At 39.2% G+C, this 14,054-nt stretch overlaps 2 protein-coding genes across 3 annotated transcripts in view; one reads left to right on the forward strand and one right to left on the reverse strand.

The window, feature by feature from the left end:
• Positions 1-4,721, reverse strand: part of Atg4a (autophagy related 4A cysteine peptidase) — an 86,096-nt gene extending 81,375 nt beyond the window's left edge. The window contains exon 1 of one of the 2 annotated variants that reach the window (XM_085838000.1): positions 4,630-4,721. In XM_085838000.1, coding sequence (XP_085694126.1) covers positions 4,630-4,639 — 10 coding nt within the window. In that variant the 5' untranslated portion in view covers positions 4,640-4,721. The remainder of the gene's footprint in view (positions 1-4,629) is intronic. The other variant, XM_085837998.1, reaches the window with a different exon arrangement.
• Positions 4,722-4,886: 165 nt separating this feature from the next.
• Positions 4,887-12,768, forward strand: Psmd10 (proteasome 26S subunit, non-ATPase 10). The gene is made up of 5 exons (XM_021153465.2): positions 4,887-5,047; positions 7,735-7,833; positions 9,121-9,267; positions 9,359-9,525; positions 12,358-12,768. Exons 1-5 carry the CDS (start codon positions 4,934-4,936, stop codon positions 12,524-12,526), a joined length of 696 nt encoding a protein of 231 aa, XP_021009124.1. The 5' UTR covers positions 4,887-4,933; the 3' UTR covers positions 12,527-12,768.
• The last annotated feature ends 1,286 nt before the right edge of the window (positions 12,769-14,054 follow it).

Raw genomic sequence — 14,054 nt, forward strand, 5'->3', positions numbered from 1 at the left:
CAAAAGGAAAAATGACTGGCAATAGACACAAAGCTTCCTTTATAGGAAATGTGGGTATTTAAAACAAGCTTTCGGTGGTAGTAGCATAACTCTGTAAATCCTGATAATCATTACATTGTGGGCTTAAAAATTACAAGAAAATTTACAAGAAAAAAATCAAGTAGTAGTTATCAAGAACAGTGCCTGGGGAATAGGAGTAACCACAAAGGAGCATGTGAGAATATACGGGAAGTGTGCGATATTACATATCTTGACTTTGGTGTTGGTTACACAACAGTATGTATTTATAGCCAAGCACATTGAAATCGATTTAATACCTGAACACAATGAGATTTATTGTATACCAATTATACCATAACTGCCTCGTAAGTAAAAGTTAAAATGGAAACAGTATCTCCAGTCACACACAAATTTACAATATATATATATATATATATATATATATATATATATATATATATATTTAGCTCATGCTGCAATTCCAGCCGTAGATTTATACCTTTAAAACAAGTGGAAAGGTTATTTCTGTCGTCCAAGATCCACTTCCCTGTGCGGTTGAGGATCTTTCACCTAACCTTCTGTTGGAAGTGATTAACCTGCAAAGTCATGGTGTCTCCCAAAGCAAACATATCAAGCAACAGATATGTTCAGTGGTAATCCTATGCTGTTATACACTGGTCTGATCATAAGAAAAACAGACCTTTTAAAAACTACAACGTCCCTAACAAGTGCATTTCAAAACTACCAAGATCAGCAAGACAAACAAAATCTGAGAAACTGTCACAAGCCAAAGGCTTCTAAAGAGACAGAAATACTATGTGATTCACACTGTCTTGGATGGGACACTGTAAATTAATGAACCTGGAACAAAGTGTGGGCGAACAGTCAATTAAAATAGACCAGTGTGTACTTATTCATTGGGATCGCCATGGAAGAATGCATTAAAATGGCTACTCAACTAATGCTGCTGGCACACGTGAAAAGAATTGATCATCGCTAACTCGAAATGAGTGCAAAAGAGAAAACAAAATTTCCAGAGGAAACCATGAGGAAAAAAAAATCATTGAAATCTTACATGTTAGTCTTAGCTAGGTACAACACACACATACAAAAGAGGAAAAAGAATAAATTTGAATTCATCAAATATCACAATGTGAGTGAGGCCTGGTGACTGACTCCAGGAATAGCAATGTGTGGGAGCTTGAAGCAAGGGAATTCCAAGCTTGGGCTACACAGTGAATTTTAGACCAGGCTGGACTACAGAATGATACCTTGTCTTGGAAAAAAAATCAAAACCATCCCCTTCAAAACACATACCACCATGACAACAAAAAAAGCTGAGCACTTTGGCCCACCCTGTAATAGCCACTTGGGAGGCAGAAGCAGGACAATTGTAAGTCTGAGACTAGCTTGGGATACATAGTGGGAGCATGTCTCAACAACTGGAATAACACAAACGAAAATAAAACAAAGCAAAAGGGCGGAAGACAGACTATGCCTGGGGGTAAGTATTTGTACATTACATACCTGACAGACTTGGATTTAGACTATGGAAATAGTTGTTACAGCTCATCAACTAAACAACAACCCAATTTTAAAATTTAAAAAAAAAAAAACAAACAAACAAACCACAGAAGCAGGTCCTTGGGTATAAAAGATACACCAACAGCTTACAAGCACATAAAACATGTTTGCTACACCCAGCCACTTCTTATGGAAAGAAAGGATGAAATTATAATATATTATTTCATACCAATTTAAATGGCTATAATTGTCAAGGGCAAGACATACACCAAAAATTCCAGCATTTGGGAGGCTGAAGCAGGAGGCCTGTGAGTTTAAAGCCATCCTAGACCTTATACAAAGATCCTAAAATAAAATAACAAGAAGATCCCAGTCATTAACAAATGCGCAGGAGGGTGGGTTGCGATGAGAAGCCTCATACACAGACTGCTTCTGCTGCTTTGGAAAAAAGTTTTGTAATTTCTTAAACCATTAAACATAAATTATCCTATTATCCAGGAATTCCACTTTCAGGTAACTACAACAAAAGAAGAAAACAAATGTTCACATAAAGATGTTTACATCAATGTTATAAGCAGCATTAGTCATAATAGCCAACAACTAGAAAAAATACTAAATTTCTATCAGTTAGTGAGTAGATACCCAAAAATGTATTACCATAAAGTGTAATATTATTAGGCAACAAAAGTAAGTACTTACATGCACAAGACTATGATTAAGTCTCAAAACTATTAGGGTGAGTGAAAGAAACCAGACTCAAAAAACCACATATTACATTATTTCAATTAAGTGTAATGTTCAGAATAGGCAATTTTATATAGACAAAGAATACATTAGTGGCTGCCTGGGCAGAAGATAAAGATTAACAGTAAATGGGCATGAGGTCTTACTTGAAGGTCAAAACATCCTACAACTGATTTGTTGTGATAGTTACATAAACCTGGAAATTTACTATTAGCCAACTACATATCTAAACAGGTGTGTTTTATTTAGTTAAGTTTCGTTTCGTTTAGCTTAGTTTTGTTTTGGTGCTGAGGTGCTCAGGCCTTGCGCATGTGAGGCAAATGCTCTACTACTGGGCATCCCTAGCCCCAGTTGAATTTTATGGTATGTAAGTTATCACAATCAAATTGTTAACATAGGGAGAAAATATGAAACTGGGTAGAAAATATGTGGGAATTCTGTACTATCCTTGGAACATTTGTTTTGAAACAGGGGCTTGCTAGATGTAGCCCTGGCTCTCCTAGAACTTGCTGTGGAGATCAGGCTGGCCTCAAACTCAAAGATCTGCTGCCTCTGCTTCCCAAGAACTAGGTGTGAGTCACTGCACTGGACTTTGCAATTTTTTTTATAAATCTAAAACCTTTATGGAAAAATTATTACATTTATTTAAATCAAAATCAGAATTTATGGCCTTCCAGATGGTTCCATAAGTAAGCCCAATGTCCTGTGGTAAATCCCCAGGCCCAACATGCTTGAAGGAGAGAATCAACTCTCAATAGTGTTCTCTGACTTCCACACTCATGCCAGGCATCATATAAGTACACACACACACACACACACACACACACACACAGGGAGGGAGGGAGGGAGGGAGGGAGGGAGGGAGAGAGGGAGAGAGGGAGAGAGGGAGAGAGGGAGAGAGGGAGAGAGGGAGAGAGGGAGAGAGGGAGAGGAGAGGAGAGGGGAGGGGAGGGGAGGGGAGGGGAGGGGAGGGGAGGGGAGGAGAGGAGAGGAGAGGAGAGGAGAGGAGAGGAGAGGAGAGGAGAGGAGAGGAGAGGAGAGGAGAGGAACCAACACTCTTAGAAACTAAATCAGGTCACACACAATCAATAAGATGCAATAAAATAATTAGCATTTAAAAGAATATGTTCCTGGATTATCAATATTTGGACGTAACTTTCTGCATGAAAAGATATTTTCAAAGAGTTTTCTATAGATTAAAAAGAACATTTGGAATAAATTTTGATGATAGAAAATAGCAACTTTAATCATCAGCTAAGCAAACAGTACTTCCCTCAAAGAATTCCATTCTTATTAGTATTTCTGTGTTAAAAATAAATTTCACTGGGGTCTGGAAAGATGGCTCAGGGGCTAAGAGCACTGGTTGCTCTTCCAGAAGACCTGAGTTCAATTCTCAGTACACACATGGCAACTCACACTGTCTGTAACTCAGATCTCAGAGGATCCAACATTCACACGGTGTACAGACACACGTGCAGGCAGAAAACACACTCACACAAAATTGTAAAAAGCTAAAAGCATTATATAAACACATATTCCACTATTATTATATCCAGAATTTCATCAATTAACATTTGTCATAACTTGTGTTCTCGACTTGGTTTTATCATCTGTCCTGCAAAGCTTAAAATAACTATGATCTGGCGTTATATAAAAAGTTTGCTAAGCCCTGTTCTATACCATAACAAAGGAGACAAACTTCATCAGTCACGTTAAAAATATATATCTAACACTTTTTCTAATGTCTTTTTTGATATGTTCTATAAAAGATAAGCCTTGCATCTCTTCTGCTGCAGCACTATTTGGAAATTCACCTTTTAAAAAAAAATCCACATCGTTAGCTTAGCAATCTAGCAAAGTCTCGATGTAATTGCCATTACCATGTTATTAAAGTGACAACATCATATACCCTGGTATCCCTAAGGTGACCGCTGTTACTCACTGAGGTCTCTTAGGTATCTAGTGGCTCCTATCGCATCACACCCTGTCTTTAGCATCATTCTGGCACATCACCTCTGTATGGTGTCATGTATAACCTGTGCTGTAGCAGAGCCTTACTCTGATGCCACTCCGGAGGAATGCCAGAGTAACTAGCCTGTGCTTCTTTCCACTCCTTAGACAGTGGTAGGGAGGGGGAGGGTAGCTACAGTCAATGGTTCAAGCTCAGAGGTAGTACTCTGCTCCAACTTTGTCCCTTCCGCCTGCCACTGCAAGTGAGGGCCCCGAGGGACAAGATCTGTAGGATCCCAAAACTCTCTTGCTCTGCTACAGTTTTTATTTCATGTGGCCAACTTACTGGCCCACCAAAGACCACCCACCCTAGCTTTTTCACACAGTACTACCAGAAGCCGCTCCCATTACCTGACTCCATTCTCCAGCTGTCATCCTGGGCCAATTCCACCGGCAACTTGACTACGGCCTCCTCTAAGGATTCTGGGACTTGTAGTTCCACTTTGCTAGGACCCGGAACTGAGTGGCTTCCAAAGACGCCTCCAGGCCTGAATCTGCTTTCAAACTGCAACTCCCAGAAGCTCCAGGCTATAGGCGGGGCTACAAGGAAAACAGAGATCAGTGATTGGAGAGTTTCTAGCTCTTTGATTGGTCGCCGGAACAGGAAATGCGAGTGGGCGGGGCTTGAGTTTCGCGGAGGTCTTGGGAAGGCGAAATGGAGGGGTGTGTGTCTAACGTAATGATCTGTAACCTGGCCTACAGTGGGAAGCTGGATGAGTTGAAGGAGCGCATTTTGGCTGATAAATCTCTGGCTACTAGAACTGATCAGGTAAACCAGCCTGAGGGCTTGTCGCCTAGCAGCGGGTGTCAACGAAGCCCTACATGGCTTCCTGGTCCTAACTTGATGTGAGGCCACTTCTGCGCTCCTCCCGCCCACTCCTCCCTTTAGTAGCCTTGGGTTAAAACACGACTCCCGGTCCAACTGTAGCCCCTCAGAGACTTTGGGACAGGGTGGGGAGGGGAAGCTAAGCTTGCTGAATTTCATATATTTCTAGAACACCCACCGCTTTTCTCAGAAATTTCCAGAGTTAAGAGAAAGCACGATGGAGATTTGTGAAGAAAGCTTGTTAGGTGGATTTTTCTTTAGTTGTAATCCCAGTCAGTGGCCCACGAGTAACCAAATGCCCTTTTTGTGTATGTCAGGAAGTTTGAGAGGAGCTGGAAAAAAACAGGCATAAATGAAATAACGGCACATGTCTTATTACATATTTTAAATCCCCCAGAAAGAAGTTTACATCATTTCAGAACATAGAAGGAGAAGACATGATAGGAATAGTTGGGAAGGGCTTTGTATAGAAGGGAAGGTGATTTACACTGAAGAAAGAATGGGGTTCCATGTGGGGCGAGTGAACTGTGGCAAACAAAAGAGAATGGACATTGGGAAGTATTTCTGTTCAGACCAACAAGTGTCAGGTTTTTATTGTGACTTTCCAAATCATAGATTGCCTTCTGTGTTGAGAGACAAGTGTTAAACATTAGTAAGACAGTACATAATACTTCAGAACTTCCATGTTGTCTCTTTTAGAAGAGAACTCAAAGAGACTTTTTTTTTTCTGGAATTTTCCTTTATTACTCAACAGTAGAATTCCCCTATGTTCACCGCGTTTGCTCTTGTGATGGTCTGGTGATGTGGTTTAAATTTAATAACGTGTATTAAGACTTAATCCACTAAAACTAAGGAGTCAGTGACATAAAAGAGACTGCTAATCAGGATTAAGAAGTTAAATACAACAACCAAATGCAATTTATAGACTTTATTTGCATCCAGATCTAAACCACCTGGGGGCTTATAGGAGACTATTGGTTTTAAGTGGGTTATTTTTATTTTTACTTTATGTAATTTTTTTTTGTTATTTACGATATGATCTCCCTATGTAATCCAGGCTGTCCTTCCAATGAAGATCCTCCTGTCCAGCCTCCCAAGTTCTGGAAGGTTTGCATTACCACCCATGACAAAGAGTTAAGGAATGTCACTTTAAAAGGTCCAATAATGATCTTGTGTTTGTTTGTTTTACGAAAGTACTTTTATTTTTTAGGTGCTGAAATAATTAGAGGTAAACAGTCATGGCCTTTAGGATTCTGTTTTAAAGAAACCTCGGCAGGACTGAAGAGGTGGCTCAGTGGTTAAGAACATATACTTCCTTTTCTCACAACTTCCTGTAACTCCAGCTGCAGGGGGATTCATTGCATGTGGCCTCCCCACGCCCATGTGGCCTCCCCACGCCCATACCCATCCACATGCACACAGTTCAAAGGAAAATAAAATATTTTAAAAGAAAATTCAAGTAATAAAATCTAGAAGTAAATATGGCAAGATTTTGGTTGTTGTTAAGTCTAAGTAATAGGCACTTGATCACTGTCATATTTCCTCTATTTTATGTGTATTTGAAATTTTCATAAAGTTGAACTGCTGACTGGGGACACTGACAAGGAAGGCCACAAGGGTCCACAGCCGTGAGACTTCCAGCTAGCTCCCTTCCTGGGTACCAACAGCATCTCCTCCCAAACAGGCAACTCCCTAAGTGTCATTTAAAGGCTAAAGTTCATTTAAAGGCTGGGCGTGTGTGTGTGTGTGTGTGTGTACGTACACAAACACTCTTATACATTCACTCTGATACACTCACATTCACACTCATACACACGCACACTATACACACATACAACCGTCACTTTATATTTACTCAAGACTAAGAAATACAGCAATAGGCACAAATAGGAACTGTCTTTAAGAATCATGATACTTAAAAAAAAAATAATTTTGTTGCACTGATTCTGTGGGGTGTGTTATAAAATACTCTCAACTATTTGTGCAAACATTTCTCATTTCATTCTCTGTAACCTTCATGTGTTCAGCAGATATAGTGGCATATGCCTGTAATACTAGCACACAGGAGGAGCAGCATTGAGAATTTCAAGCTAATGTGGGCTACCTAGCAAGATCAGAAACAAAACAGAAATTCACATGTTCTCTGTAGAGCCTCTCACTTGAAGTCTGGTGGTCATAGAGATTTCATAGGCACAGAGCATGGGTAAATTGCATGACCCTGGATAAGTTGCTTATGTGAAGTACTCTTAGTTTCTTGATGTGTTAAATGGGGGATAGTAGGCACCATGTAGAATGGTGGAAGTCAAAAGAAATGATGCATAGAAAAGTAGCACTGTTTCACAAGGGCATGCAAAAGCGTTGTAAACCGCAAATCTCCATTTCTGCCAATGTATTGGAACCAAAGCTTTCATCACTATCCTGCCCAGAACTTCTTATATTCATGGATGGTATTCGCCCCATGTTACTAATACCTTGGCTTCCCAAATGCTAGCAAGTAACATGGTTGACGGTTACCTACCTGATGACCTGGTGCTCTCCATTTCTTACTATAGGTTTGCCAGCATCAGTATTTTTTCTGCCTATTTGTCTTGAACACTGTTGACAGCTTTGTTCCCCTGTTTCCCATATAGGACAGCAGAACAGCTTTGCACTGGGCATGCTCAGCTGGCCATACAGAAATTGTTGAATTCTTGCTGCAACTTGGAGTGCCAGTGAATGATAAAGATGACGTGAGTACTAGGCAACATTGATAAGTTCTGGGTTATCTTTAGACGCCAGCCTTGTATTTACTGAAGCCTGAATATTAAGCTCATAAACAAAATTGTAAGGTTTATAAGGGAGAAGTTACAATATGACCTTAGTGAATAGGCACGGGATTAATGATGCCATTCTTTTAGAGTGCTAATGAAACTATAATTCAGGGTGAGAATACAGGTCAGGGCTTATTACTGTGAAGTTTAAAAGACTAAACATTGAATGTTGAAATTGTTGGTGAATATTGCCAGAATAATAAAGGTTTAAGTGTATGTGTGTTATATAGAACCATTTATTCTAATGATATTGGTTCTATTAAGATAAGACTTGTAGGAGCTATAGAGATGGTTCAGTAGTTAAGAGTGCTTGCTGCTCTTGCAGAGGACCAAGGTTTGGTTCCAGTAGACATGTTGGGTGGCTCACAACCTCCTGTAATTCCTGCTTCAGAGGAGCTGACACCCCATGTTGGTATATATATATATATATATATATATATATATATATATATATATATATGCAGTAAATCCTTTTAAAAAAGATAAAGCTTACAGAAAACTGGGAATGGCACCTGTTTTATAGACAGAGATTAATTTTCAGAGATATTTACTGAAGTAATGTTTATAAGAGAAAATAACAATTTTATGGAAAAATGATTGAATAGTGCATAGTGTACATACTTTAAGTTAATATTCAATCTGTCATTCCAAAGGATGACAGAAAAATTCTCACAATATAATGGTAAGTAGAAATAGTGGAAAACACACCTCGCAGAACTTCATATACTCTTGATTTTCGTTTTTATTTTTAAAAGTTATTGTATGGGAGAAAATGGGTTAGAATTAATCTAATATGCCATACCTGTGTTACAGGATTGTGGCTATTTTTAAATGACTTCCTTTGTTTTTATTGCTGTGTATGTATGAGTGCATGCCATCTCTGTGCAGCTGCCTGTGGAGGCCAGTAAAGGGCCTCAGCTCCCCAGAGATGGGCATTACAGACCACTGTGAGCTGCCGCCTGAATGAAACCCTGGTACTTTGGAAGAGCAGAAAGTGCTCTTCAGCACCCACCGAGCCGTGACTCCAGTTTAGTTTTTCTTTTCCGTACATTTTTGTTTCCAGCTTTCCCACAATGCTCAGTGTTGAATGGGAGGAGAGTATTGTTAAATTATTCACACAACTCTGTAAACCTTGAATGCATATTAATGTTCATACTTCCGTCCCTTTTCCACCGTGGCTTTTGTAAAAACCCACCTTCTATACAGGCAGGTTGGTCTCCTCTTCATATTGCTGCCTCCGCTGGCCGGGATGAGATTGTAAAAGCCCTTCTGGTGAAAGGTGCACATGTGAATGCTGTCAATCAAAATGGCTGTACTCCACTCCATTATGCAGCTTCGAAGAATAGGCATGAGGTATGGGTCTCTCCCCGTGGTTGTTTCCTTTGAGTATTAAACCTGAACAGAAAAACAGATTTCTGCATTGTTTTCTTGCTGTCCTTTCCAGATTGCTGTTATGTTACTAGAAGGTGGGGCTAACCCAGATGCGAAGGACCATTACGATGCTACAGCAATGCACCGGGCAGCAGCGAAGGGTAACTTGAAGATGGTTCACATTCTTCTGTTCTACAAAGCATCCACAAACATCCAAGACACTGAGGGTAACACTCCTCTGTAAGTGAGAAGTAGCAATCGTTTCCATTCTGACTATAAATGCAATACATGCTGAGAGCAAAAAAAAATTGAAAGGATACCAAAGCATAATGACAATAATTAAAATTGCTTATCATTTTGCCACCCCAAAAATACTGATATTATATTAAAGTATTTCCTTCCATTTGTTTATATGCAGCTATGTATATGTAGCATATAATAGCAAAATTGAGGTCATATAAGTAATTTTATATTTGAATCTCATAGCACATTGTAAGCATTTTTCAACATCATTAAATTCATTTAGAACATTTATGATTGCCACTTGCAATCCCACTTTATGAATGTACCATGACTTAATCTTTCCTGATATTGGTTATTTAAACATCATTGAGCTTTTGACTATCTTAACTAAGGACACCTTGACATTGGCCAATTTATTTCAGAACCTTTGTGCAGATTGTGGATTGTGAGCTTAGTTTAGAGTCCTAGAAATTGAATGATTGTTTCAAAACAAATACACAGCTTTCAAGACAAATTGCTTCCAGAGGAGTTGTCCCCTGTTCCCTCCCAACAGCATCTTGACAGTAGCTGTTACCTCCCCATCAGCACCAAAATTACCCTCGTGTTGTACATTTCATGGTTCAAGACTTACATTTTTGTTACTGATTTTGAAATGTATTAATCCCTAAATTGTAAGTTTTGAAATCTTTCTGTTCCCTTTTAGAAGAATTCATTCATTTTGTCAGAATTTTAAGTGTTCTTGACAGAGGAAAAATAGGATTTATACCATATCAGTTGAAAATATTTTCTCAGTTTGTCTCTTTATTCATGAGTTTTCAACTATCAGAAGTTATCAATTGCTATGTAGCCAAACCTATAATTTCCATCACAACTAGAAAGCTTTCTCTAATCCAAGACTTAAAAATCCACATAGGATTTATTGATGTGGATGACTTGAAACCAACTTTTACCTTGATAGATTTCTTTTTTTTACATACCTACTTTTCTCCTTTGTTGAATAATGACCACTTTGAATCAGAAATTCTGGGTCTTTTTTTGTAGTACAGAATAAGATACAGCCTTCCCCCCTCTGACTTTAAGACAGCCTTTTAAAATGCTGTTTTCAGGGGCTGAGCATGGTGGCACATACCTTTGATACCAGTACTGGGGAAGCAGAGAAAGGCAGATCTCTGAGAGTTCCAGCCAGCCTGGTCTATATTTCAGGCTAGCCAGGGCTCCATAGTAAGACCCTGTTTACAAAAACAAACAAACAAACCTGGCCAGCTGTGGTGGTGTATGCCTTTCATTCTAGCACTTGGAAGGCCAAGAGACAGACAGAATTCAAGGCCAGCCTGGTCTACATAGTAAGCTCTTGTGGTAGCCAAGGGCAGATAGGGAGATCCTGACTTAAAACAAAAACAGTATTTTTTTTTAATTAAAAATAGATTCTTCTCTCATACAATACATCCGAGCCACAGTTTGCCCTCCTCGCCTCCCCACCTCCTCACCTCATCTTCTCTCCCCAAGGTTCACCGTACCTCTGTTTCCTCTTCAGAAAAGAGCAGGCAGTCCTCTATGAGACAGTTACCAAACAGAACAAAACAAGATACACTAAGACAAGGTGAAAACCCTCATATTGAAGCTGGACAAGGAGGAAAAAGGAGGAAGAGAGTCCCAGACGCAAGCAAAAGAGTCAGAAACACACCCACTCCCACTGTTAGGAGTCCAATAAAAAACCCAAGCTAAACAACCATAACATGTATGCAGAGGGCCTGGTACAGCCCTTTGCAGGCCCTGTAACTGAGTCTCTAGGAGCCCATCTGTGCCCTGCTTGTTGATTTAGAGGGTCATGTTCTGGTGGCCTCTATCCCCTCTGCCTCCTGTAGTCCTTCCTCCCCTCTTCTGCAAACAAGTGGAGGAGCCTGATAGAGACCAAGAAAAGTATTATTTTCTTATTCTTTAAAAATCTTTTTTATAGGCCCATGTGACTTTTTAAAATGAATATTCTAACTATTTTCTCCATGACTTAACCACATTTGTCTGGAAATAAGTCTAGGGGTTGTATAGCATAGGGCCTTTGGGAGAAAGTGGGATTTAGGACTCAGTGGATATTGTTCTTCAGTATAGATGTTGCCATTTTCAACTACATTAACTACAAATATTAAGAAGCTTAGCTTTCCTCCCTCATAATTTCCTCATCTGTAATAATATAGTAATAATTTCTCCCTCTCTAGATTACTGTGATGTTTTAAAGAAAATGCTGTGTTAAGTGCCTAATAGTTTGCCTGTCAAACTGTATAAGTGACTGGCAGAGGTTGGTTTCTTTCATCAAGCAGTTAACTGTTGAACTCTCCCATCATAATGAGAACTTTAACCTCTGTGACAATTTTTACTGTAAAACAGTGCTAATTATACCAGGATTTGTCAATGTAGATACACTGATCAAGCGAGATCAATCTTTTCAATTATTTTTGTGCAAGTTGCATGAATTGTTATAGAGGCAGGACATAAATTGAAACATCGCTAAATTCTAACCCTGAGTTATTATTACCGGATGTATTTGGAGTAAATTACCATTCATCTCTGTTGAAAGAGGTAGTTGTGCCTTAGGCTAGCATGTAAGAGCCAATCATCTATTTTAATCGGACCAGGATTATGATTTATGATCTGGTATTGCATAGCTATTCTAGTTAACTTTAATTTACAATCTTTCTCATGCCAATTGAGTTCCCTTCCATGATTAAATAACTTTCCAGTATTGGCCCTGTCCAGTGATAAGCATTTTGGAATGGAAACTCTATTCTGTAGAAGTGGTAGTGACTAATTAATCTTTGTTATCCCCGATTTTAGACACTTAGCCTGTGATGAGGAGAGAGTGGAAGAGGCAAAATTTCTCGTGACTCAAGGAGCAAGTATCTACATTGAGAATAAAGAAGAAAAGACACCCCTGCAAGTGGCCAAAGGGGGCCTGGGTTTACTGCTCAAGAGAATAGCAGAGAGTGAAGAAGCTTCCATGTAGCCTGCGTGCGTTTTGTGGTCCTCGCTGTCCTGGAGAGTGTTGTGCATATGACAACGTTTTCTCACCTTCCTGGAAAGTGTTGTACATATGACAATGTTTTCTCACCTTCCTAACTTGATACTGTGTGCTATTGCTCCTACTGAAGTACCTGTTCTATGCTTTCTACCCACTTTCCAGGATTGAAAAACTGCTCAGCTTGTTCTCCTGATGCCACGAATTAAATCTTGAGTACTTCGGAGTAAGTGGTTGTGGCTGTCACTGTCTTGAGCGTCTTCCCATGCACCTGCTGACCCACTGTGGAGCAGAACAAGTTCAGAAATAGCATTCCAGTTGGACCAGGTTGTTCTAGGGAGCTTTCCTCTGTGCAGTCAAACCAAATCCTGACCTGTTTGTTAAGTTCTCTCAAGAGACCTATGCCAAATAGTTCTTTTTTTTCAACTACAAGGTTAATTTATTTTTGTTACAGGAGGAAGTTGTATATTTTAGAGGAGCAGGTTGTAACTTGAGTTGTATGTACTTAAAATAATGAAGAACAAGAGTTTGTGTCCACGTACCTTTTTAACTAACTGTTTCCCTCTAAAATAAGACATATCATTTTTTAAAAAAAAGAAATAAAAAGTGTCTATATTGACTCACCTTGTGTTGAAAAGAATTGTCAAGCTTATTAAAGAGATATATAACAAAAAAATATATTTTGATTTGTATTTCAAGTACTACAAACTTGGATTTCAAGTATTACAAACAATAAACTGTTGAAAGAATCTCCCAATTGCTCGTTCAAGTCAGTGACACAGTCACTTAAATCTTACTATCTTGAGCTAAGATCTCTTTCTCGGCTTGGGATAGTTCTGAAGTCACTAAAGTTAATGGAGCTTCAACTGCAACTAAAATCCATCAAAAATAGTTAATGTAGAGTGTGGGGAAGTTAATAATTATAATCTTGAACTCGATTTAGAGAAGCATTTTATTTCATTAGTACTCAGCAAATGCAGTCCAAATGACTCTTCAAATTAATTTTAGGTTTAGGTTTGTGCCTGCAATTATTTCTTGAAAGATGTGATCCAAGTATATCCACACACTTCCGTGAATTTGGGGTTAAAGATTTAAATGCCCAGTAACTAAAGTGAGTTCTGTACATATGAGCTGTATCATTGTTATACAAAACTGTGCACATGAATATTCTCAGTGCTGATCTTTATTAGACTGAATCAGGGAAGGACTTTTTGAAATAAGAATTTATTTAATGTTAGGGCTAGAATTGATGAGGAATTATTTATTGCTAGTGGTTTTCTTTGATTTTTTATTTACATTTCAAATGTTATCTCCACCCTCCCTCCCCCTGCTTCTATGAGGGTGCTCCCTCACTCGCCTACCCACTCCAGCCTCCATGACCTCGCATTCCCCTGCACTGGGGGCATTGAGCCTTCTCAGGACCAAGGGCCTCTCATCCCATCAATGACCAACAAGGCCATCCTCTGCTACATATGTGGCTGGAGCCATGGGTCCCTCCATGTGTACTCTTTAGTTG

The sequence above is a fragment of the Mus caroli genome, unplaced genomic scaffold (assembly GCF_978045245.1).
Source record: "Mus caroli unplaced genomic scaffold, Mus_caroli_1 scaffold_5, whole genome shotgun sequence".
NCBI lineage: Eukaryota > Metazoa > Chordata > Mammalia > Rodentia > Muridae > Mus > Mus caroli.